Here is a 22,027-nt window from a genome sequence, read left to right as displayed (position 1 = left end):
GGGACCTGCTGCGCTGGAACTCCCGGTGCTTGCAGCGGTGGTCCCGTCAGCGGTTGAGCAGGCATCGGCGGCGCGGGAAGTCCCGGTGCAGGAGCAACTTGTTGCTGCGCGGCGTGTGCGTCAAGGAAATTAGCCATTCGAACGTCCATCATTCCCGGCAGACCTTCCATCACATCCTGGAATGCCCGCAACAAGTCTCTCACCGAGTCTTCCAGTTCTGCTAGTCGTTCCCCGGTGGTTTCTTCCGGGATGGGGTCCCGAGGGCGGTAGTCCGGGGGTGGGTCATAGTCCTCTTCCGTTGGGAAGACTCCGGTGCCCTCCTCATCTCCTGCGTGGCCCCGCGGTCCCGACGGCTCGAACATCCACTCCTCGAGGTCCCGCTCGGGGCTCCCCTTCTCCGAGGTAGACCCCGGCTCCGGGAACAATCCCTTGTCAAATAGACTCTCACGTAATCCGCTCCCCCGACGGGAGTACACCTCACGGGTGCCCTGGGTGTTGTACATAGTCCAATCATCCTGCTGGTGAGTCTTCCGCGGACCCCATTGCGAAGGGGTCGGAGGCGGCCAAGACAGATGTGCAGGCAGGCGGGGAATCGCTCCCCCCACGGCACCCTCCAACGAGGCTGCAGTCGTGAACACCAAAGACGCGGAGGTTTGTGGGACCGATCCAGAGTCCCCCTCCGTGGTAGGTAGGTTTCCCTCAATTCCGCTCATGATCTCGCCAGATTCGGAACGATAGGAAAAAGAGAGTTCTAACAATATGTTGGATCCCCAAGCATCGAGAATAAATCCACGTTTTAAGAAAAGCAAAATTTATTTCAAAGCGTTGACGACATACTCAAACACGTTCTTTGTTAGAACTGGGGATACACAGTTAGCTCAAGCATAATAAAGGAACTTCAAAGAGATACAGGTCCAATGAATAACTTTCCCGCTGGCGGGCTAATGGAACGGTTGCGCGCCCAGTCCATGGGAACCAGGCAGGATATTAGACATAACACAGGTGCAGTAGTCATGGGAAAAGCAATAGCCAAGCATTACAGCATCTTCTCCCCCACACAACCTCCAGCAGTTATCTTTTGCATTCCAACGCAGGAGCAGGATGATAGAAACCAAGCCGGGTGCAACAGGGAATGAATATGTACACAGAGGTCACAGAAAACAGAATGGCAGCTTGCTGACACCTTGCAGAATAGTCATGGGGCTAATAAGAGACATAGTTTGCACTTTCTAAATAGCAACATGCCATTATGAGTGATCTTAAGAGTTTAGTGGAGAATTAGCGATGGAACTTGGCACTGAGGTCAGGATTAGCTTCACTGGTATTCCACCTGAGAGCAATGACATGGGTATAGCTTAAGCTTTTTGTTTTTTGATACTGATCCAACCATGTTCTACTTTCCAGCTTAAAATAAAGTGTGTGTGTCCCAGAATGGGTTTACACATAACAGCAATCTCTGAACTGAAGGCCTAGAACTCACTGGATTGGGTCTTCTGATTTGTGTCCAGAGATAGCTGATTGACCTCTTAAACTCTGGTGTGCATTGACAGCACATATCAGCTTTCGGCTAGCTAAATAGCCAACTAATAGATTGTTTGGAGACTGTTAGGGAGGATAGCATATGGGCGCACTCTGCAGCTAGAAAGGATAAAATTGAGAGATCTGCCAGTTAGTGGCCCTTTATTCAACATAAGCTTGTTTTCATGCAGTTTGTACAGGATTGCAACATTCAGATTTTTCTGAATGTTAAAGTAGTTTAACCAATATGTGAAGACTCGCCTACCATGCATAACGAATGGAAGCAGGGTTCCAAAAAGAAAAGTGAAACTTTCGATGCCATGCTAAATAACTTTTATTTATACCTTAAACTTATAAATATACAGGTTCTTTAAAAAGTGACACAAGCACAGTCTTCTGAAATGAATATTCCCATTCTTTTAAGTATCGAACCGGGTCATAAATTGTATTGCATGAGAATAAGCAGACTTTGGTTCTCGCCTACTTGGGGAAGGCCACAGGAGCTAAGGCACTAGACGGTGGCTTGCAGGGGGCAGCAAGGCAGCTGGAGGCCGCACTGAACAGTGCATTCGGGGAAACTAGGAACACGGTAAAATTTCAAGAATTTCTTGAAGGCACTTTTCTCGAGCATCAGCACCTCTTCCGGCAACTTGGAAAGGAATTTCTCAGTGGTGTTAAACGCACTCTTCCCAGAGCCCTCGAAGCTTGCCACCTTTGAACAGCTTGGCTCCCACAGGCCTGCTGTTGGCACACTGAGGGAGCGTGTCTTTTTCTTGTGCGCAGGCAAGTTCGAGAGGCTGGTGGTATTCAGGCCATCCTCTACAAAAGTGTCTTCCAAAGGAGGCTCCCCAGGCACTCGAGCATGCTCAGTGGACAACCACCCTGCAGAACCGAGAGATGCCCTTCGTGGCTGTGCCGTTACTCGTCTTGGCGATGACATCCTGCGTTCACCTTTCTCCAGGAAAAAATGGGAAGTGACACCAGTTGGTTTAGGACTGGGGCTGCTTATCGCGCCAGGGACTTCCTCTGAGGTAACAGGTTTTGGAGTACGACACAGGTCAAAGACTTGTACCGCAGCACGTTGGATGAGGCTCCAGTCTCGCAGGATGTCCTTTTGGGTTGTAAACTGAGACGTTACAGTAAAGCGAATGATGAACTTGTCTTGAATCACTGCTGGGATGAGGAAGAGGCTACCCGACTTGTTCAGATCTTTTAAGACCTTTTCCGTCATCCAGTTAGGGCCCTGTTTTAAAAGTCAGGTATTTGTATGAATCCACATGCTGGTGCATCTCAAAACATAGAGGCAACCTTTCCCGGCAAGACATGGATTTTTTCTAAACCAGTTCCCCCTTGATTGGTCCAGGAATCTGTGCTGACCCCTATTAATCGTAAGTGTGGGGAACTAACACAAGTTTGAGGGCCATACAACTTTGCTCCCTCTTCTTCCCTCCCCCCCAAGCTGGGGGAAAGCAGCAAATGCCAATTGTAACCTAAATTCACTGTTGACCTGGACAGTCACCTGAACACCTGAATGGCTTTTGTTTGAGTCAAAGCATCAATGCTGCAAATTTGTATAAAGGCCTCCTTGGGTGAGGTATTTATTATTTGTCGTTAAAGTACTTAGTTCGATTTCATACAAGTGTCCAATTCTCTAGGCAATCAATACAGCGAAGTCAACAGGTTACAGATGTCTGTGGGTCATTCTCATTTGGGACACCCAGCAAAGAGCTGGGCTGATATAAAAGCTAGAGGGGAGGGCGGGGTATAAATGTCATAAAATAAATAAATAAAATAAAGTAGAGGTCGGCAAACCTATTTATTATTTATTTGTTTATTTAATTCATTTATATCCCACCTCCCTCCCTGATGGGGACCCATTCTTCTCTTCTCCATCTTATCCTCACAACAACACTGTGGGGTAAGTTAGGCTGAGAGAGTGTGACTGCCCCAAGGTCACCCAGCGAGTTTCCATGGCATGAGGGGGGACTTGAACCTGGATTCTCCATAGGCTAGTCCCGACACTCTTAACCACTACACTGCACTGGATGCTTCCCAGAAGCAAAAACAGGTTTTGGGGACTACTGCTGGACCCACTGCCATCTTTGTTCCACAGGTGGACCCAGGAGCATGCTCTAACTTTGCACGGGGCTTATACACTTCATCAGTCTACCCCTAATGGCTATTTAGTTCTCTCAGATGGCTTAAATAGCAATCTGAATTCCAAACCACATCTTCTTAGTTTAGGTTCAGGAGGGCAGCCATGTTGGTCTGAAGCAACTGAACATAGTTTGAGTCCAGTGACACCTTTAAGACCAACAAAGTTTAATTCTGGGTATAAGCTTTCGTGTGCGTGCATACCCAGAGTTAGCTGGTCTTAAAGGTACCACTGGACTCAAACTTTGTTCTTCATTTAGGGTTCACTTAAAATTCAACCTCACACTAATACAAAGCAAGGCAAAGTCCATCTTCCCTACAACCATTTATATAGAGATCAACAACACCCCTGAAGGTCTCTCGCCCTTTTAGGAATCTGTAAAGCTGTATAATTAAAGTTTTGAAGTAATCAATTAATTATGAATTAACTACGAATGGATGACCTCCAAAACATTCTATCACTGACAGCCTTGCTCAGGTCTTGCAAACGGAGGGCCTTTGTGGCTTCCTTGATTTAGTCAATCCATCTCATGTTGGGTCTTCTTCTTTTCCTACTCTCTCCAACTTTTTCTAGCATTGTCGTCTTTTCACTGGAAAATCTACCACAGGTTTTTTTCCTGCTATTCCTCCAAGGCTCCCAGGGTGTGTGCATCGTTCCCCCCTTCTCGTTTTATTCTTGCACCAGCATTGTGAGGTCAGTTAGGATGCAAGCACACGGCTGGCTGGAGATTATCCAGTGAGGTTCATGACCACCAAGTATGATACAAAGTCGCCTTTTCCCCACAGAGTTTCCAACAAAGAGGGGAGATCGATGCAGACATGTGTGAGAGTGTAACCGGAGTTAGATACCAGCGTGACAATACTTTGAAAGAGGTTTCAAGGATTTCTGATTATTTGGATAAGGAAATCTGTGTTCTCCAAATAGAGGACCATTGGTCGTCAGTTAACTGGATATTAAGATCTGCACACCATGCTTTTTGATAGCTAAGATGAGCATCAATATTTTTATCACAAAGAATCCTATAAATTCTAGATTTATTTCTAAATTTTGGTTTCAAGTACAATCTCAAATTTTGTTTCTTACTGGTTGTGACATCTCTTTAGATCCCCAATTGATGTTATTAAATCTCTGGCCGGAGACTGAAATTCCTAATAAACAGAGAAAATTGATAAATATACTCCTTACGGCGGCAAAAAATAGTATTGCCAAAAAATGGAAAGATAAATGTCCTCCGACAATTAATCTATGGCTTTCTAAAGTTTGGGGATATTTTTTATTTGAAACCGTTTCGATTTTTAATACAAATAATCAAAATGAATGTGACCTGTTAAACCCAACCGGTAAATGGTATCCAATTGTTGATAAGTTGACCTTCGATTCTTTTAATTGGGAATCTAGCAGTAAAGCAAAATACTCATTACTGTTATTAAGTTAGTTCGCTTTTACCAATATATGTTTAAGAGAGGCTGGACACTTGTACACTGCTTGATTTATTCAGGTTGTTTTTGCTACATTGACGCTTGAGAACCTGTATGTATTCGATATGTTTTATGTTGAAACCTAATAAAATATTATGGTTAAAAAAAAAATCTAGTGAAGTTCATGGTGGAGAGGGGAAACCTCAAAAACGGTGTGGTGAGATAAATACGCTTGTGGGCATGTTGTCTCTTTGCGTGTACTGCTCCTTTCCAAAACCACATCACCTACCACATCCTAGGAGAGGATGAAACGGAAGGTCCCTTCTTGCCCAAAGGCTCACACAAATCCTAGAACAGACCTTGACTTGTACAAAGCCTGCATCTTTCTGTACTACATTCAGGATCAAATTTGGCACTGGAACCAGAAGGAGTTCTGGTCACCACACCTTAAAAATGATATTATAGCTTTGGGAAAAGTGCAGAATAGGGCAACTAGAATGATAAAAGGGTTGGAACACTTTCCCTATGAGGAAAGGTTAAAGCGCTTAGGGCTCTTTGGTTTGGAGAAACGATGACTGAGGGGTGACATGATTGAGGTTTATAAGATTATGCATGGGATAGAGCAGGTAGAGAAAGAGGTACTTTTCTCCCTTTCTCACAATACAAGAAGTCGTGGGCACTCAATGAAATTGCTGAGCAGTCAGGTTAGAATGGATAAAAGGAAGTACTTCTTCACCCAAAGAGTGATTAACACATGGAATTCACTGCCACAGGAAATGGTGGCAGCTACAAGCATGGACAGCTTCAAAAGGGAATTAGATAAGCATATGGAGCAGAGGTCCATCAGTGGCTATTAGCCACAAGGTATAGATAAGGTATAGAAGGAGCTGCGGTGGCTCAAGTGGTTAAGACGCTTAACTGCAGGCTGTGGAAAGTCAGTAGTTCAACAGTTCGAGACCCGAGTTGCCGCATGATGGAGTGAGCTCCCATCTCTAGTTCCAGCTCTTGCCAACCTAGCAGTTCGAAAGCAAGAAATTGCAAGGAGATAAATAGGTACCACTTTGGTGGGAAGGTAACAGCGTTCCGTGCACCTTGGTGTTTAGTCATGCCGGCCACATGACCACGGAAATGTCTTCGGACAGCGCTGGCTCTTCGGCTTTGAAACGGAAATGAGCACCGCAACCCTAGAGTCAGACTCGACTGGCTTTCGAGCAAGGGAACCTTTACCTTTACCTATAGATAGGGACTCTGGGGCAAGTGATGCTATGTCTTCTTGGTGCTTGGGGGGGTCAATAGTGGGAGGGCTTCTAATGTCCTGGCCCCACTGGTGGACCTCCTAATGGCACCTGGTATTTTTGGCCACTGTGTGACAGAGTGTTGGACTGGATGGGCCTTTGGCCTGATCTTATGTTCTTATGAGTACCAGTGGCACACCTTACATTGCTCCTGATTTAACCAAATATGATTCCCTTGCAGCGCAGATTTGATGTACCAGTCCAAGGGAAGCCAGCATAGGCTTGTATCCTACTACTGTGCCCAGTTATATTTGGAGGCTCCTTAGGATAAAGGAAGACTTCAGCCTTGGCTGAACAGAATCACAGCATAGAAGCCCTCCCACTATTGACCCACTATTAGTTAGGTTTTGTTCCCTATGCCCATTATTCATGACTGTTTGGTTTGTGGGTTAGCTGCAAAACTTATAGGAGAAAGGAAAACAAAATGGGCTTTACCTTTAAACGAAACACAACCAGTCCCAGGTGTCTTTTGGCAGGGATCTCAAACAGGGGGTCACTTCTGACCAGTGACTCAAAGTATTTGGCCATCTCCGTGCCCTGTGGTTTCCAAAAAGCACAAGCGGTTATTATTTTCAACAGTATACCTAAAATAATACGCAGCCTTACCTTTTGCCATCTCATTGTCCTAAGCAATTTTCCTTGACAATCCTCAAAGCATTATGTATTTAATACCTAGCAGTGGTGCAGAAATCCAGGTACCCCAGAGCTGTTACCACCCCACAACCTTGGTGAGGTGACTGGTATCTGGACTGCTGCAGGGGTCAGGAGTCAGGTTTCTCCTCTCATTTAGCAACATAGACAAACTGTTGTTACTTAGGGTCAGCATTTTCAGGCAAAAACATCCTACACATTTTATTATTTATACAGTTGCAGCCTAACTACGATTACTTCATGAGTCAGTTTGCCATGGAAATGGACAAGAGTTACGCCTGTAATCATAATTCACTTACGTGTCTGACGTGGGCTTGGAGCTTTTTCACACCAAAGGAGCGAATCACAAACCAGAGTTTCAGTGAGCGAAACCTTCGGCTCAAGGGAATTTGCCAGTGCTGGAAATCAAGACACATTGCTGACTTAATGCAAAAGCAAAAATGGGGGAGGGATACCTGCAACCTACCACCACAACAAATCCAGAAGTCCATGCTTTGACTGTGGGAGTTCAGTTTCCAATATCGTGTTAAGGCTAAGACATTCCCTAAAAAAATGGAGTAGATTTTCCCCTAATCTCATATGTTGTGAATTCACTGACAGCCCTTCTCATGGGTGGGGATGGGGGATGTTAAATGTAGTCTGCACCTGCCTAGAGGGATTTTCCACATTCCTGCCAATGTATTTCTCTGGGTCATTACTGGAAGAGAGGCTCCAGGAACTTCACCTTTGCTTAAAACTAGCCCCTGTGGGGATCACATGAGCACACACAAACACCACACACCATTGCTTTTCCCTCTTTTACAAAGCATGTGTCTACCAAAGTGTGCAGAAGCCCTTTCAGAGGCCCAGTTTTCTTCTTCTGCAATATTTCAAAAATGTTAAGCCAGAATACTCTAAAGCAGGGCCCCCCAAACATTTTGAGCCTGTGGGCACCTTTAGAATTTTGAAAAGAGGTTATAAGTGCCATTCCAAAATGTTTGCTACAGGAGGCTGACCCAATGTATTTCCTCCCTCCTCCCTGTGCAAAAAGAGTTGCAGAAGGGGAATAAAAAGTCAAGAAGGAAAGCTTGAGGGTGGAATGAAACCACACACTGAGCAAGGAAAGCCTGGATGCTTTCTAGTCCTTTGGATCCTCCAGTGCCAGTGGCTGCTGTTGCAGTTGTGGAAAACCCTTTCATTTGAAGGAGGGCAGCCAATAAGAAGCCCTGCTTTAAAGTGTCCCTGCCGCTTTCTGAAAAGCTTGCTGGGCACCAGGGGAAGTGCTGGTGGGTGGCCAGAGTGCATCCACAAGAATCGTAATATTGTGCCAAAATGATGCTAAGTAATGAAGCATATTAAAATGTACTGTCTTTCTTTAAGGGAATCACAATGCACAATACTTATTTTCAATTCACAATACAAGCAATGCTATTATCCAGTAAGAGAATCACTCTATAATACTTATATCACATCAAAGAATCAATTTAAACATGTAACAGAGAACTACATACAGATCAAGGGCCCCTGCCACACGGGCAGGAAACTGCAGAGGAGAAGTGTGGCTGTTTGCCCCGGGGCAAACTAACATGCAGTAAAGTGATCAGACCTACTGTGGAGGTTCTGTGGAGGTACTGTGGAGGTTCCATGGCAAGGGAGAGGTGCCGATCACAACACACGCCTGCGCGCAATGAAGAAGCGCGCGGCGCGGCGAACTGGTTTTCTTTTTTTGTGTACACTACGAATGCGCATGCTCCGTTGGGTGCGTGTGCGCATCCACGGAGACGTGGGGGAAAGAAAACCCTTTTCCGCAAGGGGACATGGGCGGGCGCCGGATACCACCGGAAACGCGATCAGACGCCCGCCCTTGCCCCGCAGTTTCTGGAAACTAGTACCTCCAAGGTACTAGTTTTTTGCTGCGCTTTTTCGGCAGGAAGCCTCAGTTGTGCCACAGAAGCACTACGCTTCCCAGATGTGCTGGTGAGGTCGCGACCGGAAACTCCGCTTGTCTTCCATATCTCTTGCGTGGCTAATGTTGCGTGTGACCGCAGCCAAGGTCTCACAACTCAATTGTGCAGCAATCGAGATCCAAAAATCAGTCCAAGAGATCACAGTCTTTAATCTTGATGTATGCAGACCAATGAAGATGAGACATTCTGGCGGAATCAGCATTTGTCTTTCCCACCAATATCCCAGCCTTTTGACTCCATCTTCAAAAAAGCTATCTACATTTGGTGTCGTTTTCACACCTCAACTGTGCTAGTATACTTTTGCACATCCACATATGTTTATCGTCCTTTCAGGGCAACTCCACTGTCATGGCACCTCCACACTACTTTAAAAGAATCTTTTCCAAGCAACATTCAAACAAGCATAGAGAAAGACAGCGTCACAGCAGCACGAAAATGATTTAAAAATGCAAATGCAGATTCGGCCACTGCATCTAGCATTTGCTCTGCTGTTATACCAAACCTACACTGGAGCAGAAATTCCCATCTACATTGCATGCCACTTTCACTCTGATTGAGTGTCGCATTTTATGGCAGTGTCCAGACTGCATGCTGCTTTCACTTTGTTTGATCTTTAAACAAAATGTGCGCGGTTGGTCGGGGCGGGGGGGGGGGGGGGGTGACTCTGCAGTCAGTATGGTGTTGGCCCGGGATAGCTGAATGTGGTTTTGAACTGCATCTTTTTCTGTTCCAGTGTGGGTTTGGTAAAACAACTGAGCAAATGCTAAATGCAGATTGGGCCAAAGACTCTGGATTATTCTATACTTCATTTTGTGTAAACTTCTTCAAATCATGGACTGTTCTTGTAGCTAAGGGTAGTTACAATAGGCAGCCTCACCACAAATAGTATTATTCTTACGGTGGGCCTTTCTGCAGTTTCTGCTCCCAATCTCTCACTTCCTATGGAACTAGCCTCAAGCCTTCCTTCCTGGCTTTTTATTCCGCTTCTGCCATTCTTTTTGCAAAGGCAGGAGGGAGGAAATGGATGGGATCAGCCTCCTGCAGCAACCATATGAAGGAGGGCAGCCAATAAGAAGCTGCATGAATATCTAGGAGGACACGTTTCCCACTGAGTTTGTGGAATGCCACTAAGAAGGCTCTTTTCAGGACCTTCTGGGTGATCACTTCCGCAGGGCCTGCAAGACAGAGCTCTTCCACCAGGCCTTCAACTAGGGAGCCGCCCCCAATAAGGCAGAGAGTTTTCCGTACTATCAACAGCCTGTGCCTGCCACATAAAGAAATAGAACAAGGAGCTGATCAACAGGATAGACCATCGAATTGTTGCCGCCATAGCCAAATAACATTACTACCATCAGACCTAATGTTTACTAGCACTTTATGATACTGGGCTGTTTTTAGAAGGTTTTATGACTGTTCATAATTATCTATGTGTTTTAATCTTTTATGTAAGATGCCCTGAGCCTGCTCCATTATTTATTTGATAAATAAATAAATCATTTTTAGCACCTCTTAACAATATGTGGTAGCTTTCCCTGAGGAAGACCTAGGTTGAAATGGGCACAAAAAATCTAGATATCCCTAGGGGGTTTAACAATTTTGGGAAAGTTTCCCACTGTATGGATTGGTGTTTTAATGTGAATGTGATTCTACTTTGCAGTATTTGGAATTGTATGTGTGAAATCTTCTAATTTGTATTCATGGTTATATGAGATATAACTCACCAATAAGATTTTGTATATTTTGTACATTGAGTACACTTTTTGAACACATATTAATAGTATATTGCATGGTGTCTCTTTGGCTTGCACATCTTTGACCCTGTGGCCCTACGTTTATACAATAATATGTGAAGAGTCAGGGATAGTGAGCTTTAGCCATACCCAGGAAAAGGTTGGCTGTGGATCTACTGGTAACTCACCATGAAATCAGTAGCTGATCCCGAATTAGGATGTCTGAGGTAGATGGGATTGACACTGAAGGTTTGCTGGAGCTTGCATTTATCCTTGACCCTATGGAAATGAAAATTAACTCAATTCACTGGCCACTGGAAGGGATTCCCCAGAACCTAATGTACATAAGCCCACATGGGGGCTTGCTTTGTAAACTCCCTCACCAAAAGGCAGTGCAGTCAAAATGAACCATCATCCATTTGGAAGGGTTGAAAGTGAAAGAATCAGAATGCTCAACTCCCTTCAGAAATGGCCTGAATTCTGGGCACAGAAACGCCGTTCCTGCATACGCAGCATCAATGTGAAGCCAAAGGCCCTCTTTAGTACCTACAGGGAAAGAAAAAAAAAAGACTGGGGTTTGTGAAAGTCAAATGGCTCAGGCCAACACCTAAAACTTGATCACAGTAGAACCAGGCTACTGACATGGGCCTGTTGGTCCCAAAGCCTCCATATGTTCTCACCTCCCATTTCTGAGGTTCAACTTCAGGCTCATCAGTTAAATTAAGCTGTATCAGAGCTGTACCACTGGCATGGCCTCCTGTAAATGGGGAACTAGCCCAAAAGGGAGTGCACTGGACTTGAATCTTTCCTCCTTCCTGTGCTAGTCTTCAGCTTCAGTGAGGATCTTACATTTGGGGGGGGGAGCATTCATGTTATCCTCCACCTGAAGGCTGAAGTGGTACACTCTCTCAGCATTCTACTGCTTTATTCTCTTGCCATGTTTAGACCAAGCTCCATCAGATAATGTTTCTGGTTTTATCACTTAAATGGGTTAAAGAACCCTTTCAAGAAGGCAGCACAATTACTTACATATTGGACCCAGCTCTTCAAGGTTGTCGAAAGCACAAACACCTGTCGTACCCAGAGTGGCACAAACCTAAACAAAACCCAAGACTTGTCAAGAAAGAACAGCAGACCCTCCAACTGTAAGAATTGCAAATGTATTGGTTAATGAAAATGTCCAGTCATAGAATGGAGACAGACAATATTTTTAAAGAGATCTGAATAAAAGCAACACCACTGCCCATAATGTCATACTTTTAACTTCTGTCACATTGTCATCTCTGGCCAAACAGATCTTCCAGGTTTTTTTAAGTGCTGCAAAAACTATTTGACTAAAGATGAAAGTCTGACAGAAAAATAGAGGAGTAGAAACCCTAAAAACAATAATACAGATCAATTATACCACTTTCAACTCTCTAGAAAAAGACAACCCTCTTCTGTCTCCAGTCACAATGTCAGTTCCCATAAAGGTATGTCACAGTCAATGTTCCCTCTAAGCTGTGGAGTCCTGTGAGCAAAAATTCTACCTTGCGAGCTACTGGCATTAAAGTTGTGAGCGAGCGATTCGGCTACTGCCTACATTAGTTTGCTCTGGAGCCATCCCTTCCTGAGCTGAGTCAAAAATGTGTGAGCTGGAAGCTAAAAAACTGTGAGCTAGCTCACACTAACTCAGCTTAGAGGGAACACTGGTCACAGTTGTTGTTCAGTCGCACAGTCGAGTCCGACTCTTCGTGTCCTTAGAAATCATTACTAACAACAAAGCTAGTGGAGGTGATGATATCCCAGCTGAGCTATTCAAAGTCTTAAAGATGTCACAGAGGTAACAGTAAAAGGGGGTGGGGGTCTGTTCAGATAAGCATGAGAGTTGCAGGATATGGAGGGTGAGAGATTGGAGGGGAGGGTGTGTGTCTACAATTGTAACTCTGCAATTGTACTCTATATGCATGAGCCCTAAACCCTAAATAATCCATTTTAAGTCCCTTTTTTGAATAAAACACAAGTTCCTATACTGTGAATTACACAATAAGAAAACAGTTGGATCTGAGTCCAGCAGTGCCTTAGAGACCAACACAGTTTTGGGGGTCTGAGCTTCCGAGAGTCAAAGCTCCATCCATCGGCTCTCCCGTCAGTATATCAGACAAAGGGAGCTTTAACTCTCCAAATCTTGTACCCAAAAATCTTGTTGGTCTCAAAGGTGCTACTGGACTCAAATATAGTTACTGCAGATCAACACAGCTACCCTTTGAAACGCTACAGTAAAATTAAGACACGTCTTCATTTGGCTAAACCAGTGATTCTTAACAGGGGCCATATAGCCTCCCCCCCCCCCCCCAGTGATTATTTACAAATCTTGAAAGGCAAAAGGGGAAAGTTGAGGATTTCAGGTAGACTGGTGGTTCCCAACCTGGGGGCCAGAGACCCGGGGGGGGGGGGCCCTGCAGAGTTATTGCAAGAGGTCTGTGACTCCATATGTGCACTAAGCATTGTCATTTTGATCTTTTTGTCATTATGTATTTTCTCAATCAACAGATACGAAAAGAACAATTACTATCCTGTGTGGAGGGGTTGCAATTTTTTTAATGTTGTAAAGGGGTCCTCCTACTTGGAAAGGCTGGGGACCACTGAGGTAGGCCCTTCTCCATGTTTGCAATGGCTTCTGACATCTAGCACAGGAGAGTTCTTTTCTACTGCTCGTCCTGCACCGTGAGGATAAAATCCCAGATTTCTCCCTCAGGCCCTTTAGAACAAGTAGCACACAGCAAAATGATATCTGAAGAAGTGAGCAGAGAGTCACAAAAGCTCCTCCCCTGCCACATATTTTTAAGGTCTTTAAGGTGCTACGGGACTCTTGCTCTTTTCTACAGCTACATACATACTAACACGGCTACCCATCTTGAGCAAAAACTAAGCAAACCTATTAGGAATTGGCTGAGGGCTCTGAGACCCAAGAGCCTTATTGAATGCATGCCTGAGATGCATGACTCATATGCATATCCCTTGTCTAGAGGGAAGTCCTAATTTCCCTCCTGTGGCCTGGGGGAAAAAATTGATGATAACATTGTGCCCTAGGTTGGCTGTAGTGAATTAAAGGTTAAAAATTACAAATATAAAAACGATGGTCGTGTCTCTGTCTACTGCTCTTTTTACAATGGTTAGAAAGTGAAGCAGAAACTTTACAAAATGACAACTTAATAATCAGTGACATGACCACAGTAGACAAGGCAAGAGAGAGATCACTACTCACAAAAAAAGGCACCAAGCCACGGCTTCTGTCCTTCTCAATGGCTTCTCTCAGAGTTTCACCTCTTAAGGAAAAATTCTCATCAACTGGCAGAAACCTCACCTTCACAAGGGAGATCAACCCCGCTTTTTCCACGGAAGAGTGGGCCTGAGAAGAGAAGCAGAACAGATTTCAGGCACTGAATAGCTAGCTGGGCTGGTCAGGAAGCATCTGGCTGCAGGACAATTACAGTTAAAGATGCCTGATAAAGATAATAAAGAACTCAATGATTATGTGGATGAAAGACTTGGGAAAAACTATTCAAATAGAGGATTGGCTTAAAACATGGAAAGCAGCGAAACTAATGAGAGCAGTAACTTTCAAAGAAAATGTATTTAAAATATTTCATAGGTAGTATTGGACACCAGAAAAGATAGCCAAAGTGTACAAAACAGCAAGTTTAAATTGTTGGAGATGTAAAGCCAATATAGGTACCTTTTTCCACATGTAGTGGAGATGCGGAAAAATTTGTAAATTTTGGCAAAATGTAAGTAAAATAATAATGGAAATATTAGATATTAACTTAAAACCGTGTCCAGAGATTTAGCTGTTAAATATAATTCCCAATGGCTATCAGGAAAATGATGTATATTTATTGACTTACATTCTCACAACAGCTAGAATACTAATAGAAAAGTATTGGAAACAAGAAAAGATTCCAACAAAAGAATAGCTATGAAACTATTAGAAGTGGCAGAAATGGACAAACTGAATGTAATATTGCAAGGAAAGGATTATAAGATATCTCAGAAAAGATGGTTTAGAGTATATAAATGGATTGAGGAAAAAAGTAAAAAATAGACTCATAAATGATGTATGTATATATGTATCAATACATGTTTGAATATGCTATGATAAATAATAAATAAAAAGTCCCCCCCAAAAAAATGCCTGTCCTCTTTATAGCCTTACAAGTACATGCATAAGAAAAACAAAATGCTGGAAAAAGCTCTCTCTATATAATCAGTCAGCCACTGGAGGCTTTGTGGCAAAAACTGGCCTCCAGAAGATTGCTTCCTGCTTCCTGCCAGCTCAGGAAGAAAACAAATGTGAACAGAAGAAAACAAATTTGTAATAGTAGGTGACAGAGAGAAATGGAGGAAGCTTTCTCAAAGCGGTCCTCCAGCAAAACTTTTAGTTACTGACCCAGGATGCAAATACAAATACTGACTATAAAGCATATTTCCTAAGTGCTCAATGCACTTCACATCCATTGCATCAACATCCGCAGTCTTTGCATCAAGTCTGGAAAGTAGGCCAGGTCTGTCCTCCATCATTAATGATTCCAGATCCAGTAACCCGGTCCAGGGCTAACCTACCAGATCCCACGCACTTTCCAGTAAAGCGTCTCCTTTTTATCCTGTTGTCACACTCTTGTGATGTGACTGTCGTATACTGCACCCTACACTCAGGCCCTGGCAGCAAGGACTAAGATGCACATCCAATAATACCACAGAAAACCAGTTTATGTGTGCCAGCAGCAATCTACCTGATCTGAGGCATAAGCGACGAGCCGAGAGTTTAGAGTTGATTCGTCCGTATCTGGCTCTAGTGTTTTCATTTCTAGAATTTTATTCTTTCTTGCAGCCAGCAGAGCAACCAAAGTTGATTCGCTAACAGTGCTCTGTGAAGAAAGAACCAATTATTAGCTGCAGAAGAGATCAGAAAACTCTCTTTTTACCCTAGAGAACTGGTGGTGTTGCCAATGCAGGCTACAAATCCAAAACTAACCTTTAACTAACTACCATTGAATGCAATCCATTCTGCATGATACCTTAAAAAAGTATGATTACATTTCTATCCAGCCTTTCTTCAGTCATGAAACAGCAGGAACAGAGAGGGACTTAAACAGGAGTCCCAAGAGGTCTCGCATCCTGGTACTGAACAGCCCCAGACCTGCTTAGTTGCAGCAAAGTGAGCTGGATCTTGTGCCCCCTGAAGAGACTTTAAAAAAAAAAATCCACACAACAGCCCTCCAGTGTCAGTCATTTACCTGTAATATGCCTCCACCCCTGCTGTCTGGATGATAGTGCAGGAACATATCAGGAAGGTCCAACATTTGAGCCAACCAATCCATCACGTTCATTTCCAATTCTGTGCAGGTGGGACTGGATGCCTGAAAACGAGTAAGACCCGTTGCATCAGTTAGACAATCCTTCCTGGCAGCCCAGATCCTGTCTCCTAAGTAATCGACATGCTTTTCAGAAAGTTTATTATTTATTTATGGATTTCATTCGTTCCCTGCCTTCCTCCCCACTGGGGGACCCCAAAGAGGCTTACACTGGCCTCCTTCCCACCATTTTATCCTCACAACAAAACCTGCAAGGCAGTTTGGGCTGAGAGTGTGTGGCTGGCCCCCAAGAACACCCAGCAAGCTTCCATGGCATGAGTGGGGATTCGAACCTGGGTCTCACCACTAGACCACACAGCTAAAGAGTGCCAGCTCCCCCCCCCCCGCAAGTCAGTGCTCTTGTTATATTTTCTGATGTTTATATTTTCTAATGAAAAGCTGCCAGGGTGTGTGTGTGAGAGAGAATCACTGGATTTGACCAGAAAAAATGGCTGGAGTGAAAGAGATCGAAACAGTCTCTTCTGTTCCTCCACTCAAATCTAGTATATTTTTATCCACGTCTTCCTCCAAGAAGCTCAGGGTGGTGTTCATGGCTCCCCCTCCTCCATTTTATTATCACAACAGCCTTGCCAAGTAGGCTAGGGCTGAGGGAGAGTGACTGGCCCAAGGTCACCCTGCAGATTTCCAGGGCAGAGTCGGGATCTGCACCTGGGCTTCTAATCTGACAGCCATCCGCACCACACTGGCTTCAAATCCAGACTTCCTGGGACTGCATTTGGTAATTTTTTTAAAAGGGGGCAGGAAGGTACATAAACTGCATGTCATATTTAGTTGGGGCCTCACACTCAGCTACACAGAACACACCACATGGGGAATCACCATTGATCAAGAGTATAGTGATCGCCGTTGCTTCTTTTACCGATATTATGTCCCAGATGTATTATGTACCCTCCATCTTCCTTTCCCTTTATATTGACTATCCTTTTCTAACAGCATTTTCTCAGGTCCAGCCATATCCATATCCAGTATAACTAGTCCACTTCTTGGAGTGGGGTGGCATGGACCAATATTCGTCCCCAAGTATTCATGTTTGCCAAAGGCAACTGCTAGCTCTCATGCACCAGGGCAGTTCTATAATTCTCTGGCTCAGTCAAAGGAAAGAAAAAGACGGGCTGTGCTTGCCAGGCAACCACTGAGCACTCGCCCTCCCCACCCTCCCCAGCATTTATAGGTACAAAAAAGTCAAGCTGAGCTATGGCAGATGCTTTTATATATTACAGCTGGCAGTCGCTGGACCTCCCTTAGCAGCTGCATTGTGCAAAACACTGTACATTCATGCCATCTAGTGTTCATTTGGCTCATTCACCACAGGAATTAAATAACGTAACTAGGAAGATCATTATCACCAGTTGCAACTGTGCCAACAGTCACTACGCTAATTCTGTATGCTCTTAAATTCTGCATAGGTATGCAAAAATACCTCCTGAGTTTCAAAGCATTTCTCTCTGTGTATGTGAATACACACACAATAGTTCAGCAGTGGAATCTGCTGCCCAGAAAGGTCCTGAGCTCCCCCTCACTGACAGTCTTCAAGTAGCAGCTGGACAAATACTTGTCAGGGATGCTTCAGGTTTAGGCTGATCCTGCATTAAGCAGGGGGTTGGACTAGATGGCCTCTAAGGCCCCTTCCAACTCTTATGATTCTGTGACTCTGTATCTGCTGAGCAGGAATTCACACCATGCATCCAATGAAGTGAACTCCAGCCAGTGAAATCTTATGCTTTCATAAATCTGTCATTCTTTAGAGTGCCAGAAGACTGTATGTTTGTGCAGAAGTCAATTCTACCAGATTAAATGGGGTTTAGGTAAAGGTAAAGGTTCCCTTGCTCGAAAGCCAGTCGAATCCGACTCTACGGTTGCGGTGCTCATCTCCGTGTCAAAGCCAAGAGGCAGCGCTGTCCGAAGACATTTCCGTCGTCATGTGGCCGGCATGACTAAACATCCCAGGTAAATATACACAGGATGGCCGCTTTCGTTAAAACGAACTCTAAATGGGGCAGAGTCTGAGGGGGGCTGCACTGGTGAAATTGTCTGGAGAAAAGAAATGAAAAGATATTCCAGGGCAACCATCTCTCATTGTTGTAGGAATTAATTTAGTTTTTATTTTGTGTATGTGTTTTTAATAGTGAATTACGTATGAATGTTAATCCCTTTTACAATTATAAAACCCCGTAAGGATTTATTGTATGATAACTTTGCATTAAAAATAAGTCATAAAATTTATGCCATAATTTCAAAAGACACCTATACTGTTCTAAATAATTTGCAAAATTTACGGAAATTCAGTAAATGAATGATTTAAAAAGGCTAGTCAGTGACAAAGATCTTTCGTCAGCCGACAGACTTCAGTTTGTAACACTAACGAAAGACATCAAAACAGCATCAAAATTCTTAAACCAAGCCACATAATTTACCCAAGTGAATCCCAGGCAATTAATTGCGTCTGCCAGCATGTCCCCCAGCAAAGATGGCCACGAGGTGAGAGCCGGAAAGTAGGCATGCATGTGTGGACTCTGCCAATGGACAACCTAGGTTGAAAAGTCAGAAAAATATAAAACCATACGAATAGCTTGACCAGACTGTTAGAGAGCAAAAATCCAGTCAAGAAAGGAAGATGATGAGGATGCAAAGGAAAGCGAGGCTTCAGAATTTTGACGCAGAAGACAGGAATCTGTCCTGCAGGAGCAAGAAAACCTACCCCAGCAAAATGTCTATCTTTTATGCAACATGTATAAAATACTGGAGACCCACTCCTCCTTTGCTAACTGTACATGAAAGGAGAGGACAGTAGGCCCTCTGATGCGTGCATCTCAGATCTGGTAACTGAAGGTGGTAAAGGAAATGTAGTCGAGTGCGTACAGAAGATAAGCCACAAACCTAGGCAAAAGAATTTATCTCAGTGAAACACATGGATGAGATATATTTCTTAAACAGGAAACAGCAATCATTTTCCATCAGAGTCTAATATCTTTTAGTTATGTCCAATGGTTCCCAGTGGTTTAATCTCAGATCTTAATGGAGCAAAGGGTGCTACACAAAAAGGAACATTTATCTGAAACTGTTATAAAAAAATAAATAAAAAATCAAGCATCGTGTGCAGCATGGAATTGCCCTCGGGTTTATCCCTTTCCATCATCTCAGATAATACCTCTGTTCTTTTTTGCATCTACCCTCATGGTCCGCACAGCACAATTCTAGTGTTTAGAATGTTCCATGAACATTATTTCAGGAATTCTTACGACAGCTCTATAAGGTAGGCTAGCATTATCTCCATATGGTGGATGGCAGCTTGAGACTGCGAGAAGAGTCACCTAGGACCAGCCTAGTAAGTTTGTGACAGAGGCAAGATGTGAACTGGGGGGGGGGGGGGTTCACAGCTCTGCATACAAAGCAGGTTCTTTACCACTGATCCACAGCCCCTCCCCACATGAATATTCTCTCAGTTTCTTTGATTTGCCTTGGAGCTGCTAGTGGGCTGCAGTACCTGGTCTAAAACTACTATGGGATGATCCATAGTTGCTATTTCCAAACAAGGTTCTGTCCCTTTGCACGCCTTGGTCAAAAGCGAGTCACAGGCAATACTGCAGAGATCTTATTGCCCACAACACATGTATTTAGTTATTTATTTATTTATTTTTGGATTTATATCCCACCCTCCCCAAAGGCTCAGGGCGGCTTACAACGAGGCATAAATGCCAAGGTTAAAACAATAAAAACAATATAAAACAATACAGTACAATACGATTCACTAAAATATCGGTGCAACATGTGTTGCTTTTATGTGTGCAACCGTTTTCTCTAGCACTTCGAGCAGTGCAGCTGGTTATTTCAGTGCAGCCATTCCCCCCTTACCACTATGGTGGCATTACTTCAAATTTAAGATAACAGGAGCATGGGGGGGGAGTGGTAGCCATATCTATTTCCCCCTAATTGCAGCCCCTTCTTCTACTCCCATACAATGCTGTTGTGAGTGACATTAAGTAGACCAGATGAGGAACAGCTCCTGTTCCAGTCAATGTTTCTCATAAAACAAATGTTTTAAAGGCCTTTTGTGGACAACACACCCTGAGCAAGAAGTGGTGTGAAGGCAGTGTGCTTCTGGAGTCAAATTTGGGTCATTTTTCTGCCTCTGACCTCCATTTCTGGAGATATCCTGTTTGGAAACTAAAAAGCTATGCCAAATGCAGATTTCATCCGTTACCTTTGTCTTGAGCTGAGAATTCACAGCAACCCAAATCCCAGCCTCCTTAGCATGCCCACTGCATGCCCTTACCCCAGGCATAATGATCTTCTCAATGTCCTGGAAGATGTTGTCCCAGCTTTCCGACTCCAAGGGGGCTCTGTGGGGCAGCTGGCCTCTCATGTATCCAGGCTTCACATCAGGAGACACCCGCCTCTCTCTCAGCGTGGTCAAGTACTGAAAAATGTAATCCACCATTTCTTTCCCTGTAAGAAGAAGGAGAAAAATCAAATTCTGAACAAGACATCCACCATAGGAGGCTGTTTCAGACATGCACGGTCATCTCCTGCTGCATCAAAACAGACGGCTTGCATTTACAAATGAGGCACTCCCCCCACAATTAATTTCACTGGCTGTCTGCTCAAACTCCTAATACTTCTCCAAGAAAGCTGGTCATACATTAGACTGAGAATTACCAAATGACTTACCTTTGAACACGGCAGACTTATGTCCCTATGAATAACCCCATTACACTTTAAGTGTTACTTTCTTTGTACAAAATAATAAGAAAATCCAGTAGTATTTTTAGACTACTTTTGTTTTGATTCATGAAGCTTCAATATCGTACTTCATTGGATGGTAGCAACTGCACGCTAGGAATGTTTTATCTTCATATTCCAGACTGGGGGTGGGCTGGAGGCTGAGAGAGAGAGAGAGTGGCTTGCCTTGAAAAGTTGGGGGCAGGCGTGAGACTTGATGGTGGGGTATCATTGTTCAAAGATCAGGTTCTAAAATCCTTTCTGTTAGCAAAGGTCAGGAGATGCTGTCAGTGCCGAAAGCAGGCAGGCATGACAAAAAGGTTCATACGTTTCTGGCAAAATATTTCAACCAGGTGCCCTGCTGGATCTGACCAATGGGACCTGCAGACTAGCTTTCTTTTGCCAAGTGCCTCTGGAGAGCTCATAAGTAAGGAATAAAACTACCGCACCTAGTATCCAGAGAGAGATTCTCTCTGAACAAGGGGGCTCTGGGTCAAGGCAAATAGCAAATCAAGGCAAATAGCAGTTCCACAGATTTGTTCAACCTTTTAAAGACCACGCAAGGTTCCACCGAGCTCAGAGCACTACCCAAGCTGGATGAGCATTGCCAAACCTCCCTTCAACCTTCTGTTTCCTCACCTCTCTGTCTGTATTCCTCTTGATCCATGATGCCCGTCTCTAAAAATCACTTCTTCCCAAGTTGGTGGAGAATACACTGCAGACAGCTCTGTCTTCCATCAGTTGGCACCCATCTATTCCTCCTGCCTTTTATGCCCTCTTTATCTGCCAACTAACGCCCCTCCTCCGCATCTTTTGGAAATTCTGCCGTCATCAGAATGTTAGGAAATGGGCATCCAACTTCCTCCCTGCTTTGCATCTTCCGCGTGGTGCTGCATGCCTTTGATGTTGAGCATAATACAGTGCTCTGGAGCCTCCATTAACATTTCCGTTGCAAGGGGAAGCAATGGTGAACGGCCAGAATCTGTCAAACTAAAACAAAACAAGGAGGACCGCACCAGCAACAGTGAAGGGGGGGAGGGACTTGTTTCTACTGCACTGAAGTTTGAATCTCAGTGCCTTTTGGACTGCTCTGTTAAACAAGATTCTAGCTTGCTGTAATGAACAGTTCAGACAGGTAGGATTTGCTATTCTCCAGACTTGGCTGAGGGGTTGTCACTGAT

The 22,027-nt window shown here is 44.2% G+C and overlaps 1 protein-coding gene across 2 annotated transcripts; it reads right to left on the bottom strand.

Annotated features, from left to right (window-relative positions):
• Nucleotides 1-1,959: 1,959 nt before the first annotated feature.
• Nucleotides 1,960-21,576, bottom strand: HDC (histidine decarboxylase). Of its 2 annotated transcripts, XM_015425854.1 has the most exons (12): nucleotides 21,486-21,576; nucleotides 20,401-20,573; nucleotides 18,542-18,655; nucleotides 15,990-16,112; nucleotides 15,486-15,620; nucleotides 13,961-14,104; nucleotides 11,743-11,809; nucleotides 11,097-11,259; nucleotides 10,902-10,992; nucleotides 7,337-7,435; nucleotides 6,822-6,923; nucleotides 1,960-2,761 (listed from the first exon to the last, which is right to left on the bottom strand). In XM_015425854.1, exons 1-12 carry the CDS (start codon nucleotides 21,511-21,513, stop codon nucleotides 2,030-2,032), a joined length of 1,971 nt encoding a protein of 656 aa, XP_015281340.1. In that variant the 5' UTR covers nucleotides 21,514-21,576; the 3' UTR covers nucleotides 1,960-2,029. The 2 variants fall into 2 exon arrangements, with proteins under 2 accessions (XP_015281340.1, XP_015281341.1); XM_015425855.1 differs by lacking the exon at nucleotides 7,337-7,435.
• Between the last annotated feature and the right edge of the window lie 451 nt (nucleotides 21,577-22,027).

This window comes from Gekko japonicus, unplaced genomic scaffold (assembly GCF_001447785.1).
Source record: "Gekko japonicus isolate JY-2015 unplaced genomic scaffold, Gekko_japonicus_V1.1 scaffold2441, whole genome shotgun sequence".
NCBI classification, from domain to species: Eukaryota; Metazoa; Chordata; class Lepidosauria; order Squamata; family Gekkonidae; genus Gekko; species Gekko japonicus.
This window is presented reverse-complemented; position numbering and strand designations above follow the sequence as displayed.

Excerpts from the sequence above, each read along its gene's own strand:
- HDC (XM_015425854.1), bottom strand. The coding sequence starts at position 21,513 with ATGGATCAAGAGGAATACAGACAGAGAG. Across the intron at positions 15,621-15,989 it reads GGGGTGGAGGCATATTACAG|AGCACTGTTAGCGAATCAAC; the intron begins GTAAATGACTGA and ends CTTTCTTCACAG. Across the intron at positions 10,993-11,096 it reads TTTGACTGCACTGCCTTTTG|GGTCAAGGATAAATGCAAGC; the intron begins GTGAGGGAGTTT and ends TCATTTCCATAG.